The sequence below is a fragment of the Rhinolophus sinicus genome, chromosome X (genome assembly GCF_036562045.2).
Source record: "Rhinolophus sinicus isolate RSC01 chromosome X, ASM3656204v1, whole genome shotgun sequence".
In the NCBI taxonomy this organism is placed as follows: Eukaryota; Metazoa; Chordata; class Mammalia; order Chiroptera; family Rhinolophidae; genus Rhinolophus; species Rhinolophus sinicus.
Window position 1 is genome coordinate 97,512,289 of NC_133768.1, and position 21,531 is coordinate 97,533,819.

Sequence of the window (21,531 nt, forward strand, 5' to 3'; positions counted from 1 at the left end):
ACTTCTGATTATGGCAAACTACTGCTTGAGCAACGTTGACCAAAGTGTCCACTTGTATACATTTTTTGGCACCCCCGGTATATGTACAACCTCTTCTTCATTCAATTGTCTATCAGTGAACACTTAGGTTGCTTCCATATCTTGACTATTGTAAACAATGCTACAATGAGCATAGGAGTGCATATATCTTTTTTAATTAGTGTCTTGGATTTTTTCAGGTAATCCAGCAGTCGAATTGCTGGGTCATATGGTAGTTTCATTTTTAAGTTTTTGAAGAACCTCCAAACAGTTTTTCATGTGGCTGCACCAATTTGCAGTCCAACCAACAGTGAAGGAGGGTTTCCTTTTCTCCACATCCTTGCCAACACTTGTTTGTTGATTTATTGATGATGGCCATTCTGACAGGAGTGAGGTGGTATCTTGTTGTGGTTTTAATTTGCATTTCTCTGATGATTAGTGATATTGAGCATCTTTTCATATATCTGTTGGCCATCTTTATGTCCTCTTTGGAGAATTGTCTGTTCAGTTCCTATGCCCATTTTTTAATTGGATTGTTTTGTTATGTTGGTGTCAAGTTGTATGAGTTCTTTATAAATTTTGTATATTAACCCTTATTGGATGTATCATTGGCGAATGTCTTCTCCAATTTGGTAGGTTGTCTTTTCATTTTGTTGATGGTTTCCTTTGCTGTGCAAAAACAAAAACATTTTAGTTTGATGCAGTCCCATTTGTTTATTTTTTCTTTTGTTTCCCTTGCCCGAGGTGATATATCCAGAAAAATATTACCAAGAGCAATATCGGAGCGTTTACTGCCTATGTTTTCTTCTAGGAGTTTGATGGTTTCAGGTCTTATAACTAGAGAACCACAAAGATTCCACCAAAGAACTATTAGACCGATAAATGAATTCAGTAAAGTAGCAGGATACAAAATTAGTATTCAGAAATCGGTTGCAATTTTATACACCAATAATGAACAATTAGAGAGAGAATTTTTTTTAATCCCATTTACAATTGCATAAAAAAGATGAAATACCTAGAAATAAATTTAACCAGAGAGATAAAAGACCTGTACTCAGAACACTATAAGGCATTGAAGAAAGAAATTGAAGAAGATACAAATAAACGGAAGCATGTACTGTGCTCATGGATAGGAAGAATTAACATCGTTAAATTGTCCATACTACTCAAAGTAATCTATAGATTCAGTGCAATCCCTGTCAAAATACCAATGTCATTTTTCACAGAACTAGAACAAGTAATCCTAAAATTTATATGGAACCACAAAAGACCCCAAATAGCCACAGCAATCTTGAGAAAGAACAAAGTTGGGTGTATCACAATACCTGATATTAAACTATAGTACAAAGCTATAGTAATCCAAACAGTGTGGCACTGGCATAAAAACAGACACATAGATCAATGGAACAGAATAGAAAGCCCAGAAATAAACCCTCACCTATATGGCCAATTAATCTATGACAATGGAGGCAAGAATATACAATGAAGTAAAGACAGTCTCTTTAGTAAATGGTGCTGGGAAACCTGGATAGATACATGAAAAAAATGAAACTGGACCACCTTCTTACACCATATACAAGAATAAACTCAAAATGGATTAAAAGTTTAAATATAAGACCTGAAACCATAAAATGCCTAGAAGAAAACATAGGCAGTAAATTCTCTGACAATGCTCTTAGTAATATTTTTTCCGGATATAGCTCCTCAGGAAAAGGAAACAAAAGAAAAAATAAACAAATAGGACTACATCATACTGAATTTTAATGTAGTTATTAAAAGCACAAGATTTTTAGTGCTATAAATACTATATGTATAAATGTACCGAAAAAACAATTCTTTTAAAATGTTTCAAGGTTAAGAATGGGTCATCAGAATTATATTAACATGATCTTTCTGTATAGCCTATCTACTTTATTTCTTAGTCTAATCTAAAAATATCCACTAAAAGGTGATTGTCACTGATGTAAAATATAAGCTATGTTTGGGATTGATAAGACTACCAACAAAAAATACTTGTATTTTGTGGATTTATTTATCCCTTTTTCTTTTCTTTCCTTTTTTATTTTATTTTATTTTTTTTAAAGATTTTATTAGGGAAGGGGAACAGGACTTTATTGGGGAACAGTGTGTACTTTCAGGCCTTTTTTCCAAGTCAAGTTGTTGTCCTTTCAATCTTAGTTGTGGAGGGTGCCGTTCAGTTTCAAGTTGTTGTCCTTTCAGTCTTAGTTGTTATCCCTTTTTCTTAAATATACCTTTATGACCTCAGTTTTCACAACTATAGGGAGTAGTAGTATTTTTTCCATTTTAAGTACACTTTTTATTTTGAGAGAATTGTAGATTCGTATGCAGTTGTAAGAAATAAAAATAGAGATGATACCAAAAGCACAGACAACAGAAGCAAAAATCAACATGTGGGACTACATCAAACTTAAAACCTTTGGTACATTAAAGGAGACAGTCAACAGAGTGAAAAGGAAACCAATGGAATGGGGAAATTTGAGAATCATAAATCTGCTCATTTTGAGGGCATCTATTTTCTGTCCTTCAGATTGGGTGATTTCTATTGTTCTATTTTCCAATTCACTATTTCCTCTGTCCCTTCCATTCTGCTTTTGAACCCACCCATTGAGCTTTTTATTTTGGTTATTTTATTGATCAGTTCTAAGATTTCCATTTGGTTTTTCTTTATATCGTCTACTTCTCACTCTTTGCTTAGGCTTTCTATTTTTTCACCTGTTTCAAGCCTTTGTATAATTGCTTGTTAAAACATTTTTTGTTATCATGGGTCTTTTAAATCTTTATTGAGTATTTTAAATATCTCTGTTATTTCAGTGTTGGTGTCTTTTTTTAAAAATAAATTTTATTGGGGAATATTGGAGGACAGTGTTTTTCTCCAGGGAGTTGTCCTTTAATCTAGCTGTGGAGGGCACAGCTCACTGGCCCATATAGAAATCGAACCGGCAACCCTATTGTTGAGAGCTCGTGCTATTGTTGAGAGCTCGTGCTCGAACCAAATGAGCCATCCAGCCGCTCCAGTATTGCTGTCTCTTGATTATCATTTTGAATTTGTTTTGAGATCTTCTTGGTATGATGAGTGATTTTCAATTGAGACCTGTACATTTTCAATATTATGAGTCTCTGGATCTTAATTTAAATCTATTTTAGCTTGCTTTCTCTCACACTCCTCTGGCAGAGATTTTGAGGTACTGCCTCAATAGTGCCAGGAGGGGGTTGAAGTCCAGGTTCCCCAGTTGGCCTCTGTTGATACCCAAAAAGAAAGAGCTCCTTGTTATTGCTGTGTAGGGGTAGGAGTTCTGGATCCTCACTAGGAGGATACGTCCCCGCCTGCGAGAAGTAAGAGTTCTTTGTTACTCCTCCCCGCATGGTTTCCATTGACATCAAAGGGGTGGAGGTGGTCTCATTACCACACGGCAGTGGGAAAGCTCTCTAGAACTATTATGGGCTGAATTCCAGTATCTCATCTTTGCTCTAAACTCAGCTTGCCTTCCAAATTATTACTATATGAAAATGTCCAGAACTAGAGTAGCTGGTCTCTCTTTAGAAATTAAGATGCATAGCACTTTACAATAGCGAGACTCACCCTCTAAACCTGGTCTTTGCTGGTCTTGCAGGTAACAGAAGTCAGATGTGGACATAATGGTTAAAAGGAAGCATTCGGTTCTTCCTTTGCCTAAAACCTTTTGTGCCTAAGTTTCCACATTCCCAGACTCCCTAGTACTATGAAGGTCAAATCCTGACATTGTCTTCCTGGTCACCTCTTAGTCTGTATCAGTCTATTACCCAAATGCCAAGTTCCCCTTCTCTCTTGAAACATCTTCTGTCCCCAGGGATACATATGTGGCATTTGTTCCTGGTTCTCCTTAACCTACAACACTGAGAATCCAACCCTGTCTAGAGCATCACCATCCCTTTGCAAACATCTCAAACCAGAAACCCTAGAGGCATCTTTGATTCCTTCCCCTTCCCTAACGCCACACATTCATTTCAGGGCCATCCCATCCTTGACTTAGTTCCCATTCTGCCCTTTGGCTTCAAATATCTATTTCCTGGCTTTTCTATAACCTGTGTCTTCTAAAGAGCATAGGTTTTTTTTCACACCCTTTGAGGCTGGAGGTCCTTGTGCCCCTGAATCATAAACTTGGGTTTCATGTTGAGGTTCTGAAATAGATACTCTTAACGTTTCCACCATTAATTTGCTTTCTGGGTTGTGGAGCTTCCAAGTGGTTAAGAGTATGGACTGTAGGGCATAGCTGCCCTGGTATGAATCCTGGCTCTGCCATTTGCTAGCTCTGTGACCTTGGATAAGATACCTCTCTGTGCTTCAGTTATTGCATCTGTAAAGTGGGAATAATGATAATACCTACCTTACAGGGATTTAGTTGGGATTAAATGAATAGTTAATTGCGCAGAAGTCACCTGGCAAGTAGTAAGTGTTCAATAATGCTATTAGCACTATTATTACTATTGTCATTATCAATGGCTATGTTATCTTAGCTCTTGAAGACATTATTTCATACTAAGGATATAATACTATAAGACATAAGACGGTTCTGCAGTTTTAGTGGGCAGAGCATTTAGTAAAAAGACGAGTTAAGTCACATACACTTCATAATGCCTGGACACATCACTGTATTACTGTGTGGTACATTAACTGTCCATAAAGATGACTCCTGTTTCTTTATTAATTCAAGATTTCCATCAAAAGTCATTAACAAAAGTTTAATGATTTAAGCACTAAAACTTGCCTGGGATAGATAAGTGAGGCTTAATAGAATCAATGAGCTACCATAAGAATCATGTTAATAGGGCAGTAACCAGATTACTGTAGTAGGCAAGGAGACGATGTCTCAATCAAGAAACTAGGAAATTATTTTTTTTCTGTTGAAAGCCAATAACTATAGAAATTAAGGCATTTATAGCAACTTTTCTTTTTTTTAATTTTCTGAAACATGCCACATTCAATTCACCTTTTTTTTTAATTAAAGTTTATTGGGGTGACAATGGTTAGTAAAGTTACATAGGTTTCAGGTGTACAATTCTGTAATACATCATCGATATATCACATTGTGTGTTCACCACCCAGAGTCAAATTCATCTATTTTTTTTAAATTGAGAACTAGGGACTTGTGTAAAATATAAAATTCATTTCCACATTAAGACCAGAAGGAAGATAAGAGAATAATGGAAGGAGGATAATTTGATGTGTATTAATCACTGTGCATTTGGTGCTTTACAGTTTACACTGTTTTTCATTTTGTACAGTGTTTTCATGTACATAATCTAGTTCTAAGAACAGTCGTGTATGGTAAGGCAGTTATCATTAAACCGATTTTGTAGATGAAATGGAGGCACAAAACGTTGAAGTGATTTCTCAAAGCTCACTCAGCTAAGTATGTGGCTGAACTTAGACTCAAACCCATGTCTTCCTTCTCTTTGATGCAGGTAATGGGGAGAAAGGAACTGGAAGATAAAATGTCAGTAGTTTTTAAGGTGGTGGCAGTATCATTTCACTCTCATTCTACATTGTCACTTCCTTGTCTTTCAAATGTTGATTAACTAATTATTTATGACATCTTTACTGTCACTACCATCCTAGACTCCATGTGAATGAAAATTTAATACCATGGAAATCATTTTCTGAGCTACAGAGATAGTGACTAAAGCAGTGGCACCCTAATTGCTCTCTACCCTTAATTTAGACTGTGGAGGATTTTCTTTTTTCCTCCCACCCCTGTTAAAAAAAAAAATCCGACAAGAAATAATTAGGCTAAATTGGCTCCTGGGTGGAATCATTGCAATCAGCATTGTTAGGAATACGGTATTAAGACTATTATTGATTCACATTAGCTAATCTATTTATAGCTAACTGTCTCATCAGTCTTGTGGTATTTAAATTTGTCAATTAGTTTCCCAAATCTGCCTAATTCTCAACAGACTTCACATAAAGACATAGTCTAACAGGATATTTCCATGGTCTCTCTTGCCTTTTTGTTAAGATATGAATGGTCTTTAAAAGACCTGCATGCTACAATGAGCCAGCAGTCTCTTTAGATCTTTTTTCTTTGTTCTTTCTACCCTGTCTCAAAAGAACAAAAAACCTATATTTTATGACTTCGTAAATTCATTTAAATTAGTTTCAGTAGAAGTGAATAATTTATTATAGCAGTAAAAGGAAGAAATTATGTAGTTGCTTTTCTTGACTAAAGTAATTCAGAATTTCAAAGAATAGCCCTATTTGTAGAGAAATTATGCATATGACATAGGAATGGTCTTGTCCCTGGAAGTAAAGCATTGGTTTTGGATTAGAGCCAATAAAACCTGAAGAAACAAAATAGAGGATGAATTTATAATATCTTTGATATTCATAGTAAGTGTGGCAGGTTTATTTTGATGTCTGGGGATATCAAATTTGAATTATTATATTAGAAAAAATACATTTTTACCCTCAGAAGGAAATAATCAGATATTGTGCAAATTTTCATGTCGTGTATATAATGCATTTAGATTATTAAAGTAATTAAATTTAAGTGTGAAAAGATAGGGGGTATCTGTTTATTCAAGGAAAATATCTTTAGTTGTATTAATGCATATGGTATTCAAGAAACATATTTAGTTGTACAGAATTTTAAACTTCAACCTAACATTTCTACTTGCTTTTACTAGTGCCATCACCCAATTGTTAACTAATATTTGAAAGACCCTAAGTTTGGCTCAAAATGTCTGACCACTGAAATCAAAGAAATGAAGAAGGGGGGAATATAGCTAAACAAAATATAGGCTGATTGTGGAGAATCCAAAACACAATTTAGAGCTTGCCATCATTACCTAGAAATTAGAGTCTTAGCTTTTGTTCTCATATACTTTCTAAAGTCTCTTATTTTGACCTTTCAGCAAAAAGTAGAACTCTGTCTGTCTGTCTATCTATCTATCTATCTATCTATCTATCTATCTATCTATCTATCTATCTATCTATCTGCCTACCTATTATTGAGATATAATTGACTTTTAACATTGTATTAGTTTCAGGTGTGCAACATAATGAGATGATATTTGTATATATTTTGAAATGACCATCACTGTAAGTCTAAGTACCATCCATCACCACACAGTTACAAATATTTTTTTCTTATGTTGAGAACTTTTAAGGTCTACTGTCTTAGCAGCTTTCAAATATGCAGTACAGTATTATTAACAATAGTCACTGTGCTGTACATTATATCCCCATGACTTATTTATTTTATGATTGGAAGTTTGTACCTTTTGACCACCTTCACTCATTTTGTCCACCCCCCACCCCACCCCCACTTCTGGCAACCATGAATCTAGTCTCTGTATCTATGAGTTCAGTTTTGTTGTTTTTCACACCCTCTATTTAAATAAATAAAATATTTCATTAATCAGTGACCATGGATTCCCTCTCAGGTGAAAATTACTACGGTAGAGTTACCAATATGTAACAGATCAGAAAAGTAGTTCATGTGGGTCAGAGTTAGTGTTTTAATATTATATTTTATGTAGCTTCACAAATGAAACAGGAATCTGTAACCTGAGAATGTATTTCATTTTCTATAAAAATATTATATATAATTTTGGTAAATAGTACCAAAAAAGACAAACTCCAATGAAAGGTTCATCTAATGTAATTAAAACTTGAGATTTCTGGGAAATGATGTAATAGGCGTGGGTTGCTTGATTTAGATCTTGGAAATTCAGGACTGATGTAATGTAATATTTTATTTGGTTTTCTCTTACAGATGACTTGTTTAAAGTTCACAAGCTTAAGCCAAATCTGAAGTGGCGACAGGCTTTTGACAACTACTTAAAAACTCTGCCTCCATACTACCTATTAGTATGTATTTATGTGTACATATGCATTAACTTTATCCGTGATGATCCTTGTCACACGAAATGTCAATGAACCAAAAATTTTACCCCTGAAATAAGATAGTTTTTTTTTTAATTTATAAATATTTGTATCGCCACTGTCTTCTCAAATTATGCATAAGAGCTGGGAGATGTCACGGTGGCACAAAAAGAACTGTTTATTTTATTTCCTTTAACTGCCATGGTTATTTTTATAATACACATCTATGTTTCTCTTATTAAAACTAACCTTATGAAATTGTAATTTTAGAATTTAAGAAGAATAGGTCTGGATTCATGTATTACATCAATTTCCCTTTTTAACTCTAGAAATTCTCAATATGGGGATTCCCTCTGAAAACACAATTCTAAGATATTATATCTACTTAATGCCTGTTAAATGTGTCCTAGACACAGCGTGAAGTAAGGGTGCTGGTGCGGAGGGTGGGGACATATTCATGATGATTTTGAACTGGTCGCATAATATAAATCAAGATTTATCAAAATAATTTCAGAGGCGGATGTGGTCAACTGTAAACCAAGTTTCTAGAGGTGAAAAGGCAGAACCATTGGTGTCTGGTGTCACTGGGAGGAGAAATTGGGGTGTATTAGTATTTACCATGGCAGGAATGGGGTGCACGATAGAATGCAATGTGAAATAATTTTATGACTTGGGAATTAAGACTGAAAGCAATTTACCTGTTTGAATTTGCTGTTCTTTGCTCTTCTTATCCCACTCTCTTCTGATTTTTTTTACTTTCTGCTCCTTACTTCTCTGCTATTTTCATTGCCACTTTTTAATGTTCCATGTTTGGTTTTATGTGCAGCACCTTGACTTCTAAGAAATGAATCATGTCCCTTTGCCCCTTATAACTGAACTTTGAGTATTTTAAGATTTATTCTATTCTTACCGTTGTGTATTTTGTTTCCTTATAGCCGTTAAAGAAAGCACTAAGGATGATGGGAGCTCCAAATCTGATATCAGATAATTTAGATTGTGGACTTAGTTACAGTGTTATCTCTTACCTTAAAAAACTCAGCCAACAGGTAGTATTGGTAAAAACAAACAAACAATACTCCTTTGCCCTCAGAAGTGCATTTCCTTATTCTCTAGTGTAATGGTCATTTTTAAAAAACTAAATGTGTATCTATTTCTACACTATCACTTAGTACTACTGGGATTCTCTATGGCTTCTAGCTTCACCATTAAACTGAAGTGAAGGGTCTGTCAGTATCATCGGATGCTGTGCCATTTCTCCTTTTGCTTGCCAGTTTGTCCTACCCACAAGCTGGTTGCTGTTTTGTGGCCTAAGAGGGGCAGAGGCTTAATAGAATGATTTCATGGGTCACATTTTGTCTATCCTCAACCTAGTTTCTCCTCAAATCACATTGGGCTAGACCATCCCCCCTTTTTAGGTCAGCACACTGAGGCACAGTGATGTGATGAAATGACTTGCCTGAAATTAGTTTTTAGGCAGTAACTATCCATATGCTTTTCCTTAGAGAGGGGGAGATGAGACCAGTATTCCTCATACTGGAGGTTGATAGGCCCCAAGGGGACCTGAAGAGTGGAGTTCCACCTCCTCTCTTCTTGCCCTGCATCTGTTACTTTATACCCACAACTCATTTACCATTATTCACCTTGTCCCTTGCCTGCCCCTCTCTATTAGTACCTCATCCTCCACTCACCCCTACTTATCATACTTCTCACCTCTACCTAGCCCATTCTTGCGAGATGGAATGTTTGAAAACTATTGAGTTAGAGCTTTACTGCCATACAAATGTATTATGTTATATAACAAATTCATGCGGCAGCTTTATTTTCTTATGCACAAATGTATTCCCAGGTAGGGAACAGTAGTAGCGTTTGCAATGACTACAACGCATTAAGTTGGATATGTTTGGAAGTTGGGCCTTTAAAAAAAACGAGAGTAGTAAGCAAAAGAGTGGCAGATTTCACTGAAGACCCCAAATGCCTCCACAATTTGGGAAGCTGACACACCTTGCTAGGAACTGGCAAAAAGTTAAGTACGGCCTGGCGTTTACCAGCTCCTACCAGTCCAGTGTGCTCATTGCAAAAGAAAGGAAAAGCAAACCGAGATTTCTGGTCTATTAAGTGTCCCCTTAACCCCTTTTCCCCTTTGCTGATAGATTTTTGTTGTTGTTAATGTTTTGCTTTGGTTATTTATTGATTGATTGATCTATTGATTTAATATTTTTATTTGATGTCTATCTTAGGCCTTTAAGGCTGTGTCAGCAGGGTATGGCCACAAGGAAGAATAGTGGACAGTTGAAACTCATGCAAGTTCTGGGACCTTCTGGGACACATTGCTTTTATAGTTTTATAAATGAACTTTCAGGACTATTTATGGAAACAGACCCTTCATTTGCTGTTATCCCTTCTTTCATGACTTAATTTTTTAAAAAGATAATAAACATACTTAATTCCAATAATTAGGGAAAATTAATGAATATCTCTAACCAAACCATAAAAAATTCAGAATTATTTTGGGCTTACTGGACATTGGTGGAATTTTGTCTTTTAGAATAAAAGAAAAAATCATTTGTAATTTAAATTAGTTCTAATTAGTAATTTAATTATTAATTTAATAGCTAAATGTCACTAGTGTTCCTTGAACTATCTTAGATGTATGTAAATAACAAAATATGCCCAATATATTGCTGCAGTTCACTCTTGAGTACTGTTTACCAATATGGTATAATAGTATCTAGTAAGAGGATTGTTTTGTTGTAAGTTAGTAAGAAATTGATTGAGTACATATTGCAAATTATTTACTTGGCAATATTTGTTAAATTAAGCATTACTGTTTTTGGATGGTTCAATATTAGAAATAAAAAGTTTAAGTTTTTCCGAAATAATGCCAATGTATATAATCTGAATTTTAGCACTTGTTTGCATTTATAAATACAGAGTCTTATACCTTTATGTCTGGGTCCAAAATGAATGTTGACTTAGACTAGATTTTACAGTAACAAAATGTGATTTTAAATGTCTATGAATATAATTTTTATCCATGATTTCCATTCTGTCCACGATTCAGTCATTTTGACACTAGACAAGAGAAAAAAATGTATTATATGTCTTTCTAGCCCCCCCCCCCCGTTTGCTGTGGTAGTACAGAGAAGCACAGGAAAATGTTTAATCACCCGTTTTTCTGTGATTCAATTGAAAATTGTTCTCCGGGGTTCTTAAAGTATTATCTTTCTTAAGTAGTGAAAATATCAGTGATAATATAGATCTTTTCATAACATACTATGTACTTTCATTTTAGACGAAACTAGAGTCAGAACGAATACTAGCGTCAGTGGGGAAGAAACCTCCCCAGGAAATTGGAATCAAAGTGAAAAATCATTCTGGAGGTGGTGTGTCCTTGACTCACAGTAAAAATTTTAGAAAACTATTGAAAGAAATCATAGGGGAAACTTCACTGAGACTGACAGAACTGAATACCAAAGAATTTGCTGGCTTCCAAGTAGGGCTCTTAAACAAGGTATTTGTTGGAACTTGCCTGATAGATTTATGTCTTTCATATTACTTTAGTTTTGAAATTATTCCAGTCCTGTTTTGAACTTTATAGTTATTGATGGACCAGTTTAGGAATTATCCTGGCAGCAGACACGAATATGGAATTAAATGTACAAGATCTGTTTTGGGGGTAATGTCTCTGAAAGATAAAGGGGAGGGGAACAGGAGTAAGCTGGGAGAGCCTTCAGGCCACAGTGCTGATCCAGCACCTGTGAGAGGAGGGAGCAAGGAAGGAAGAGTGGGTATGAAGAGCCTCAGGCATTGTGTAGCTGGGAGAGAGTCTTGGCCAGCCCAACAGGGACCTCTGGCACCAAGATTTCCCATGGAGGAGGTCCACATTGGGCAGAAAATCCAGGCCCTAAAACCACCCCCACACACACCATTCTCAGTCACTGGCTGGGGGCAGCCTGGGAAGAGCCTGGCCTCGGCTCAAATGCTGCAGCAGATCCCTGAGGCACTGCAGCTGGAGGCTCAGCTAACTGCACTCCTCGCAGGATCAGCCATTGCTTCCTGGAGGGAGAGCCCAGCAGCTCATCTCCGTGGCTGCCAGAGAAATGCATCTAGATTACAAGCAGTGGGGCTGCAAGGCTGCTACAGGCATAAATCTCAGGATTTGATGTTTTAAGTGACATACTCGCAAAAGGATATTCCCAGTGGCTTTAATGCTCTGTGGGTGTATTAGAATTCAGAATAAGGCCAGCGAAGGCAAATATTCTACTGGGAAAATTCTACTGTAGTCGATTGTATTGAATATAGAGTCCTTCACTAAGATGTTAAGAGGGTTACTTATTAAGTATATAAATTAAAAACATCAGGAGTAACTGAATTCATTTGTTTCATTTCAAATAGGATTTGAAACCTCAGACATATAGAAATGCTTATGATATTTCACGTAGAGGTCTTTTAGACCAGTTAACCAGAATGAGATCCAATCTGCTGAAAACACACAAGTTTATTGTTGGACAAGATGAAGGTAAATGAACACAGAAGTTGTTTTTGTTGATTAGGAAAATGTCAAGCCTGACGTACACAAGTAGGTTATTTTGTAATACTTTAATGTTTAGAATGCCTGTTTTCACTAAATACCTGTATCTCCCCAGGCAAATGTTTATTATTCTCAGCTTTAAGGGGAAGTGTGCATTAATCAGTGCATATATTACAATATCATGCTTTAGCTCTCTAGGCCTCAAAATAACCCCATGAGATAGATACTATTTTATGCCCATTTTATGGATATGGGAACTGAGAGTGAGCATTTTAGTAGTTTGCCCAGGTTTAGTGAGTTGGAAAGTGGCAGAACTCCGTTCTGTCAGATTTTGGAAATTGTATGTCCCAACACTATACCACCCAGCCTACTGTGATGAATTCAATCCAGAATTCCTCACTTACATGAAAAGAATGAACCTGATAGTGTCCAGGATAATTGGACAATGTACAATTCCCCTACACTCCATTTTGTTCATTTTATAAAGGGTCATTTGTCCACTGAGATGTGCAAATCTTAGCCTGGCCAACCTCCTGAAATTATACACCAAGTTTTGTGGGGAGGGTACTTTTCTAGGAAGAGCACCTGTAGACTTAATCAAATTCTCCAAGAGGGTGAAACCCACTAACCAATGTTCCCTGGATGATACAAGAAAACCATGAGGCCTAGGCTCTTTGAAACACAGAATAAACATGGTGTTTTGAGTTGGGATGGTGGTATAAGAGATGTCAGTCCATTCTCAAACTTGGTTTGAAGGGTAAGGGAGTTGTTCTTGGCCTAGTGATTTGAGCTTGTACGTAGGCAATAGTAATGGTGGACTGGTAATGAGTGGGATGAAGAGAGATGATTTTAGGTCCCAGAATAATAGATTCAAGATTTTAGGCTATTGGATGCCGACATACATATTGCTAAGCCAGACAATGATCATGTCTTCTCAAAAGGACCATACACTTCAGCTGTATAGCATGCTTCTTTTCTGACGGCTTTGCAGATTCTCTTCATAGTGTTCCAGTCGCACAAATGGGTAACTATCAGGAATATCTAAAGACATTGGCTTCTCCACTTCGAGAGATTGATCCAGATCAACCCAAAAGACAACATACTTTTGGCAATCCATTTAAACAAGATAAGAAGGTAGGATACCTATTTCTATGTCTTCCTAAATGGTGCTATTCTTGCTATAATTCATTTCTTCTTGGCAAGACAAATATAAATCAGAGGTTCTCCTGTTTATTTAAAAGATCAAATATGATTCCAGGGCTCTTTGTGAATGGAAAGTGGAAGCCTCCTGATGCAAGAGTGTCTTGGTTGAAGAAAACAATAGCTGACATTTAATTAGGTAGTAGAAGTTGGTGTTCGAAATGATCACATTTAATGCTCACAACCATTCTGCAGATAATATTACTGTCCACCCTTTAATAAGAAGAAATCAAAGCTCACAGTGGTAAATGGCTTACCCTAATGACACAGCTGATAAAAGCCAGGATTTGTAACCACATCTTTCCAGCTTGAGTCTGTATTCATTCCTACCACCACAGACTAATTTATTTAATATTAAAATCACCATTTATTTGCTCTGTTTCCAGCATTCAGATGTCTAGTGCTCTATCTAGATAGTGGTGAGGTATGAAATATGAGGTACTAGGTGATGTTGCTTTATTTGGGTTGTCCTACTAGAAATCTAAATGTGAGGTCTGTGTGTGTGTGTGTGTGTGTGAGAGAGAGAGAGAGAGAGAGAGAGAGAGAGAGAGAGAGAGAGAGAGAGAGAGAGACTGATGCAATAATCTCTTCTGTAACAAAAGTAGACTGAAAGGTATTCCACTTCACCCCAATCCTCAATTAATGGAGTTTTTCTGAATCTTTCCATGTCTTGGTTTCCTCATTTGCAGTACTGGAGATAATTATTACACCTAACTCATACCTAGAGCTTTGTGGAGGATTGAGTTAGTACATCTATACCATTTAGAACATTACCTGATATGTAGTAGATGCTAGTAAATATGTTTTCCCCTTTCTATACTGTTTCTTTTGCTTTGGAAAAATAATTTATCATGATTGTATTCAAATAATGGGAGCGCATATTCATGGGCTATCCTTGGATGAGAACAGCTTTTAGCTAACCTTCTATACTGTGGGCTCTCATCTTTTATCTACCCCCAAGAGTGAAAAGCCCCTTATTTCTGTCCAGCACCGAGGTGGACATATTTGAATCTGTGTGAGGTTGCCATCGAGGGAATTACATTTTCCATCTACCTGCCCTTCACCCTCTACATGCAACATTCTGTACAGTGATAATCAGTGTTTCTTAATGATGAGTTGAAAGCACAGAAGCACACAAAAAGGAATGATTTCCCTTACTAAGCGTTGATTCAAAATGGTTTGTACTTCAGAAAGGTAACTGTGAGTTTATTCCCATTTTGATTGCTGGGAGTTGCTCATTCCTCAAGTTAATTATGAATGTATTATGTTTGACCTTGGGCAACACCTTATATTTTAGTTTCCTCCTGATTCCCCTTAGACTGGTTTAAAATTGAGTAGCATTTTCTGAGAACAGAGTCTGTGTGCAGCATGATAAATCTTTGGCCCATGATTAAGACCTATATTGGTTATGGAATATATGATTGTATATACATATGAAGTGTGCTTTCAGTGTTGTCTTTAATGGACTATGTTCATTGATGTTTTTTAGGGAATGATGATTGATGAAGCAGATGAGTTTGTAACAGGGCCACAAAACAAAGTGAAACGTCCTGGAGAACCCAACAGTCCTCTATCATCTAAGAGAAGGCGGAGTATGTCCCCGCTGTTGAGGAAACCACAAACACCACCTACTGTAACTAACCATGTGGGCGGAAAGGGACCACCCTCAGCCTCGTGGTTCCCATCTTATCCAAACCTCATAAAACCCACCCTTGTACATACAGGTATAGAGTAGTGGTTGTGATTTCCTTCTGGCTCCTAGAAGACTAAGACACTAAACAATTTTAACTTCCTTTGTATTCATTTCTTTTGTATACAGTTTAGTTCATTAAATAAACCATTATGAAATCACCAATGTGGTAGGTATAGAGGGCCCTAGGGGCAGGGGGGAACAGAGACCCTGTTTCAAGAATCTCAATTTCTATGAGGGGGAAAATGATCCATACTTACATAGTAATTAACACAAGATGTAGAAAGGGAGAGAGATGAACATGTTTGCTTTGCCAGGGCAGGACATAATGTGGTACGAACATTGAAGCGGCTGCACGGCACCGAAAGATAGAGCAGGTTCCTGAAGCACTAGGAGCAGATGGGCTCAATAAGAAGATGAGTCTACACTTTCTCTCTGTGTCCGCATCTCCTCTTTATGCTCTAAACCAGTGCCATCTGGCTGTGGCTCCTCCACCTCACTGAAACGGGTCTCATCAAGGTCCCCAGTGTCTGCTGTATGTTGCCATTACTTCGTAGCATCATTTGGCACAGTTGTTCACTCCCTCTGCCATGGAAACTTTCTTGAGTTCCCAGACACCACAAACTCCTGGTTTTTTCCTCCTTTATTAGTGACTCGTTTTCATGTACTTTTTCTGGTTTCTCCCCTTCTTTCCCACCTCTACATAGTATAGGGATGGGATGCAAAGCTCAATTCTGGACACACTCTTCTTCACTGCACTCTCTCCCTAGGTGATCCCATGCAGTCTTGTGGCTTTAAATAAGATTTATATTTCAACAACTCAGACATTTATATCTTTAGACTACAACTTGCTCTAAACTCCAAATTCAGATTCAAATTTAACTGTGGGCACGGTATCTAATAGACATATAAAACTCAATAGGTTTCACTTGTATCAACTGAACTCTAGGAGACCTTCCCTCCCCAAAATACCTCTACTTGCAGCTTTCCCCAGTGCAGCTAATGACACCATCCAGCGATGTATTGGTAAAGCTGTGACAGCTGAATGTCCACAGGTGTGGGGATTGTGAAGGTGGAGAAGCCCTGGGTTGTAGTGTTTGCAGATTTCCACAGTGTAAATAGTCAACATTATCAACGTCAAATTATCAATGTGAGGTCACTGAACCAGATTAGGAATAGTTGGCCACAATCCACTCTTGTGAGCAGTTGTGTACCAGCACCGGCATAGCCCTGCCACTATTTACCCAGTAGTTCAGCGGAAAAACCAGAGTCACCACAATTTCTCTTTTATTCTTCTCTCACTTCCATCCATTAGCAAGTCTAGGCAACTTGACCAATATAATTGTATCCCACTGTTTCTCTCTGTCTCTTAGTCTATGCTGCCATCATTTGTCACAAAGCTACCACGTAGCTTCTTATTTGATTACCAGGCTGCCCATCTTCTCATCTAACCCATTTTCTGCCCTGCAGCCAGAGTGATCATGTCAACACGGAAATCAGATCCTGCCGAGTCCACCGTGCAAACCCACTATCAACTTTCCAATGCATTCACAACAGAATCTGAACTCCCGACTCTAGTCTACAGGCTCAACACGACCTGGCCCTGCCATCCTCTCCTAACATGTGTCCTATCCATCTCCTCCTTGTTCTCTCTGCCTCTGTCCTTTACTCTATGGTTTTGGCTGGAACCCTCCTAGGGGCCCTGCGCTTGACTGGAGCTCTTCCTCTGTATGTGCACAGAGTCGGCTCTTCCTCCTCTTCCAGGCTCTGCCCAAAGGACACCTCCTCCGAAGGCTCTGCCTGACCAACCCCCCCTCCCCCCCATCCAGTGAGGCTCCCCCTCCTGCTCTTTGTCACATCCCTGCTTATTTCTCCCTAACAGAAATTCAAACTGTCATTATTTCATTTGCGTATTCCACTTACTGTCTGACTTCCCCGTGAGATATAAGTGCCATAAGGACAGGGATTGTTTGTCTTATTTCAACTGCTGATCCTGATCTCCTGGCACGGTGCCTGGTACAGAAGAGGGTGAGAAAATGAGGGGTGTCAGACTTAGAGTAAAAAGAAACCCAATTATTTGACCTAGAAGAGAATGATGACAATCATATACAGACAAGGATTTTTGATGATGGAACTTTCACACCTAATGTCCACCTCTGTTTTCTCAGAACTTTTGAGGTAGAGAGGAGGGAGGTTGAAGGGGGCCTACATAGTCTGGTGTCAAGATCTGTAAAACATGGCATTTTATAGGTAAATTATAGATATCACAACATCAAGTGAGACTTGCTGCTTTTCAGCTTGTAAAGCACTAAACCTTGAGTGCCAGGGATCGAGAATGTTTGTTACTTGTACTATCTTACTTAGTTTCCATATATGTTTATAGTACCATGCAGAGAATAAAGTGCTTTTGTTGTATTATCTTCCTGAGCTCAATTTGAGGGGTCTCAGACTCCATCTGGTACATTCTCTTGCTTTATGAAACAAATTATTTCCTCGAAACTGAGGAGCAGTGGGCTCTACCTGTGGGGCTGGTATGATGCACCTACCTCGCAGTTCAACTTCTTAATTTGGTTTCCAGATGCTACTGTCACTCACGATGTCCATGAGGAAAAGATGGAAAATGGTCAAATCCCACCTAATGGCTTGTTGTCAAAATCTGCTGCACCAGAGCTTATGAATATGGCAGGAGATGGTATTCCACACAACCAATTGGATTCTCTGTCTGATGACTTCACTAGCCTAAGGAAAGATGGCCTGATTCACAAACCTGGTAGTAATGCACTTATAGGAGGAACCAAAAACTGCAGTGTCTCTGCAGATGATCGAAAAATCTCAGTAGCATCTGCTTTGGGAACTGTGCCAAATACATTGCAAATAACTCCTGCTATGGCACAAGGAATCAATGCTGATATAAAACATCAATTAATGAAGGAAGTTCGAAAATTTGGACGAAGTAAGTAATGAAAGAATATCTATCAATAATATAATGGGAGGTCCCTCTCATTGTATAACTCTAAATAGATTCAAGCTATCTTTTGAGGTGCATTTTTTTGGAAGCATCGGGTTTTCACATAATTTAAAGTGATTCCTCTTGCTTTAACTGAAAAGATCCAATACACCTTTTGCTCTTTTCCCCCTTACTTATTGTATTAGTTTACTTTTGCTGCTGTAACAAGTTACCACAAACTTTGTGGTTCAAAACTATATTATCTTACCATTGTGGAAGTTAGAATTCTGAAATGATTTTCACTGGGCTAACATGAAGGTGTTGGGAGGCCAGCGTTCCTTCTGGAGGGTCTGGGGAGAATCTGTTTCCTTGTCGTTTTCAACTTCTAGAGGCTGCCTGTGTTCCTTAGATCATGGCTCCTTCCTCCATCTTCAAACCAGCAGTGTTAGCTTCTTCTCTCCTGTCTAACCTCTGCTCCCATCCTTACATCTTTTCTCTCTTATTACCTCCCTCTAATAAGGATATTTGTGATTATTTGGGCCTACATGCACAAACCTGGATAATATCCCCATCTCCAGATCCATAATTTAATTACATTAGCAAAGTAAAGTCTCTTTTTCATATCAGGTAGCATATTCACAGGTTCGGGGATTAGGACATGAACAACTTGGGGATCATTATTTAGCCTACTACATTTGATTAGTGTTTACAAGCATTTCCTTAGCAGATGTCATGATTTGAGTGTTTAACGTACAAACTATGTCTATCTTTCCAACCATGAAGAATGATACTGAGGATGTGTAAAGATTGAATTTTATTTCCCATTCATATTTTTTAAAATACTGAAGTTTTGTGTTTTTTTTAAATATCTTCAGAGTATGAAAGAATTTTCATTTTGCTCGAAGAAGTGCAAGGACCTTTTGCAGTCAAGAAACAATTTGTTGAATTTACCATTAAGGAAGCTGCAAGGTGGGTGTAAAGAGGAGCTCTTTGTTCTTTTTTAAGTGGTAGGGCCCAATACAGGACAGGGGGAGAAATAGGCTCTGCCTTGCTTTTCTCAAAACCTGCCCCTCACTCATGGTTAAGGCTGTATCCAGAGGCATTCAGATTGATATTATCTGAGACCAACTCATTCATCCAACTCTATGGAGCCTTGTAGGCTCATCATAGTCTGAGGTGGGCCTGGGCCCTCAATTGGCACTGTTGGTATTTACATGAGGATGCATTTCTATGTAGATTGTCACTTCCATTTGTACCCCACTCAGTGCCTTGCACATCATAAGTGCCTTAAGTATCTTTTGGTTAATAAAATGTCTCTTTAATTTTAGGTTTAAAAGACGAGTCTTAATTCAGTACCTTGAGAAGGTACTAGAAAAAATAGATTCCCACCACCTTCACAACAATGTTAATCACATCAACAGCAGATCATCATGCTAATGCAGAGACCAAGGAGAGAAAAGGACACGTTTTCTGTGCTGTAGGATGGGATATGGTTGAAGCTTCCTAGAATTTTTTAGTCAAGAGAATTGCCTTCTAGAAGCTAAGACAAAGTGGAGATTTTTTATTTATGATTCTCTGGCAGTAAAAGCTGGCTTTTGCTCTTAAGAATTTTCTCTGAAAGTATTAATTTGTTATTTTGTTGTTTCTTTTCCCAATTGAGGAAGGTACTGTTATTAATGCAGCAGGTTAAATTCAGTAAACACTGTCGCCCCTACCACAGGTGACAAGTGTTCACTCATTTGAACTTGGCTGTTCTGGGCATTTCCAGAGTGACTAGGGGCCACCTGTAAGTGGAGCACAATTTAGTGTTCTTACTATGTCCTTTAGAAAGAATTGGTGTCCAGAATCCAACTGGTAATCTTGTGTGTGCCGAACAAAGTTTTCAACAATTCCTAGTTGTGCCTTTTAAACCATGCAATATTCAGGACAGATTAAATCAAAGAGTAAGAAAGCTGCTATTAGGGTAACTTATTTCTCTGTGGGAGGGATCAGGGAGAGTCACCAAACAATCTACCTCCAACTCTCTTTTAATTTGTCTAGAGACATTACCAAGTGCACCTGAGGCTGCCCCAACCCCTGACATTTGTTCTTGCATAAGATGACAGAAAGTCTTCAGGTGAACCTGAACATTCTGTGCTTTGAAAGCACTAAAAAAATAATGTATATATTTCCTTTAATGTTTATACAAAGGTTTATATGGAACAGTATTGTTATGTTTATTGTATTAATTTGCAAAAATTATGTGTACAAAGAGATTTTGACTTTGCATATATAAAATAAATCATTTTATTGATTTTTGCAAGTTTATTAATGCTAGAGAAATTTCTAGTTCTGTCTTTTGTGATTTGTTATTCCTTTCAAAAAAAAGACATACTATTAAATTAAGATTAACATAAGGATTTACACTTGAAAATGTCATTCAAAGAAGTGAGTGATGCTGGTGAAAATGATAGAGTGGGGTATTCTAGGGGTTAATTCCTCTCCAGAAACACTGAAAACACTGGGAAAAACTGTCAGAATCAAGTTTATTGGAACTCTGGAAGACAGTCAAAGGTTTACAGCAACCAAATGAATGCTGAATCAGTATAAAAGCCATTGAAACATGATAGTAGAGATTTGTGGCATTTTGATTATTCTTGCCCCATCCTCCTCAATGGCATAGCAGTGGTCTTGAAGATGGCAGTCTGCATTCCAAGTGTGGGTTCCTTGTTCTGGAGGGAGGAGGGTGGACCTTATGCACAAGTATAACTGTTTGTTTGAACATGTCTGAGGGGGCTCCCCGAAGGTCTGACACAAGGGGATTGACTGCTTTTGTTTCACCTAACTCCAAACTCTCTTAGGGTCAAAAATCGGCTATGTGGAGAATGGTCCTCAAAAACATTGAAAGGCAAGTGAACAATAGACATGCCAAAATCCTGGGAGGAAAAACTGGCGAGTGAGATGCTTTGGAAAATAAGGGATTTAATTTATTTTTTATTATTTTATTTTTGTGTTTTTAAAGTTTTTTAAAATTGGGGTAGGGGAACAGGACTTTGGGGAACAGTGTGTATTGCCAGGACTTTATTGGGGAACAGTATGTTTTTCCCAGGACCCATCAGCTGCAAGTCAAGTTGTCCTTTCAATCAGTCGTGAAGGGTGTAGCTCAGCTCCAAGTCCAGTTGCTGTTGTTCAATCTTAGTTGCAGGGGGCACAACCCACCATCCCTTGCGGGAGTCGAACCAGCAACCTTGTGGTTGAGAGCACTCACTCCAACCAACTGA

The 21,531-nt window shown here is 37.7% G+C and overlaps 1 protein-coding gene across 6 annotated transcripts in view; it reads left to right on the forward strand.

The window, feature by feature from the left end:
- The window catches only part of LOC109436244 (integrator complex subunit 6-like), a 56,494-nt gene extending 35,901 nt beyond the window's left edge, over window positions 1–20,593 (forward strand). For 2 of the 6 annotated variants that reach the window (XM_019714682.2, XM_074324307.1), the window contains 9 exons: window positions 7,794–7,888; window positions 8,839–8,949; window positions 11,196–11,414; window positions 12,299–12,422; window positions 13,426–13,568; window positions 15,124–15,358; window positions 17,903–18,277; window positions 19,147–19,240; window positions 19,600–20,593. In XM_019714682.2, the coding sequence (XP_019570241.2) occupies window positions 7,794–7,888; window positions 8,839–8,949; window positions 11,196–11,414; window positions 12,299–12,422; window positions 13,426–13,568; window positions 15,124–15,358; window positions 17,903–18,277; window positions 19,147–19,240; window positions 19,600–19,708 (1,505 nt within the window). In that variant the 3' untranslated portion in view covers window positions 19,709–20,593. Of the gene's footprint in view, window positions 1–7,793; window positions 7,889–8,838; window positions 8,950–11,195; window positions 11,415–12,298; window positions 12,423–13,425; window positions 13,569–15,123; window positions 15,359–17,902; window positions 18,278–19,146; window positions 19,241–19,599 lie in introns of those variants that run through there. The other 4 variants (XM_019714684.2, XM_019714683.2, XM_074324308.1 and 1 more) reach the window with 4 other exon arrangements.
- The last annotated feature ends 938 nt before the right edge of the window (window positions 20,594–21,531 follow it).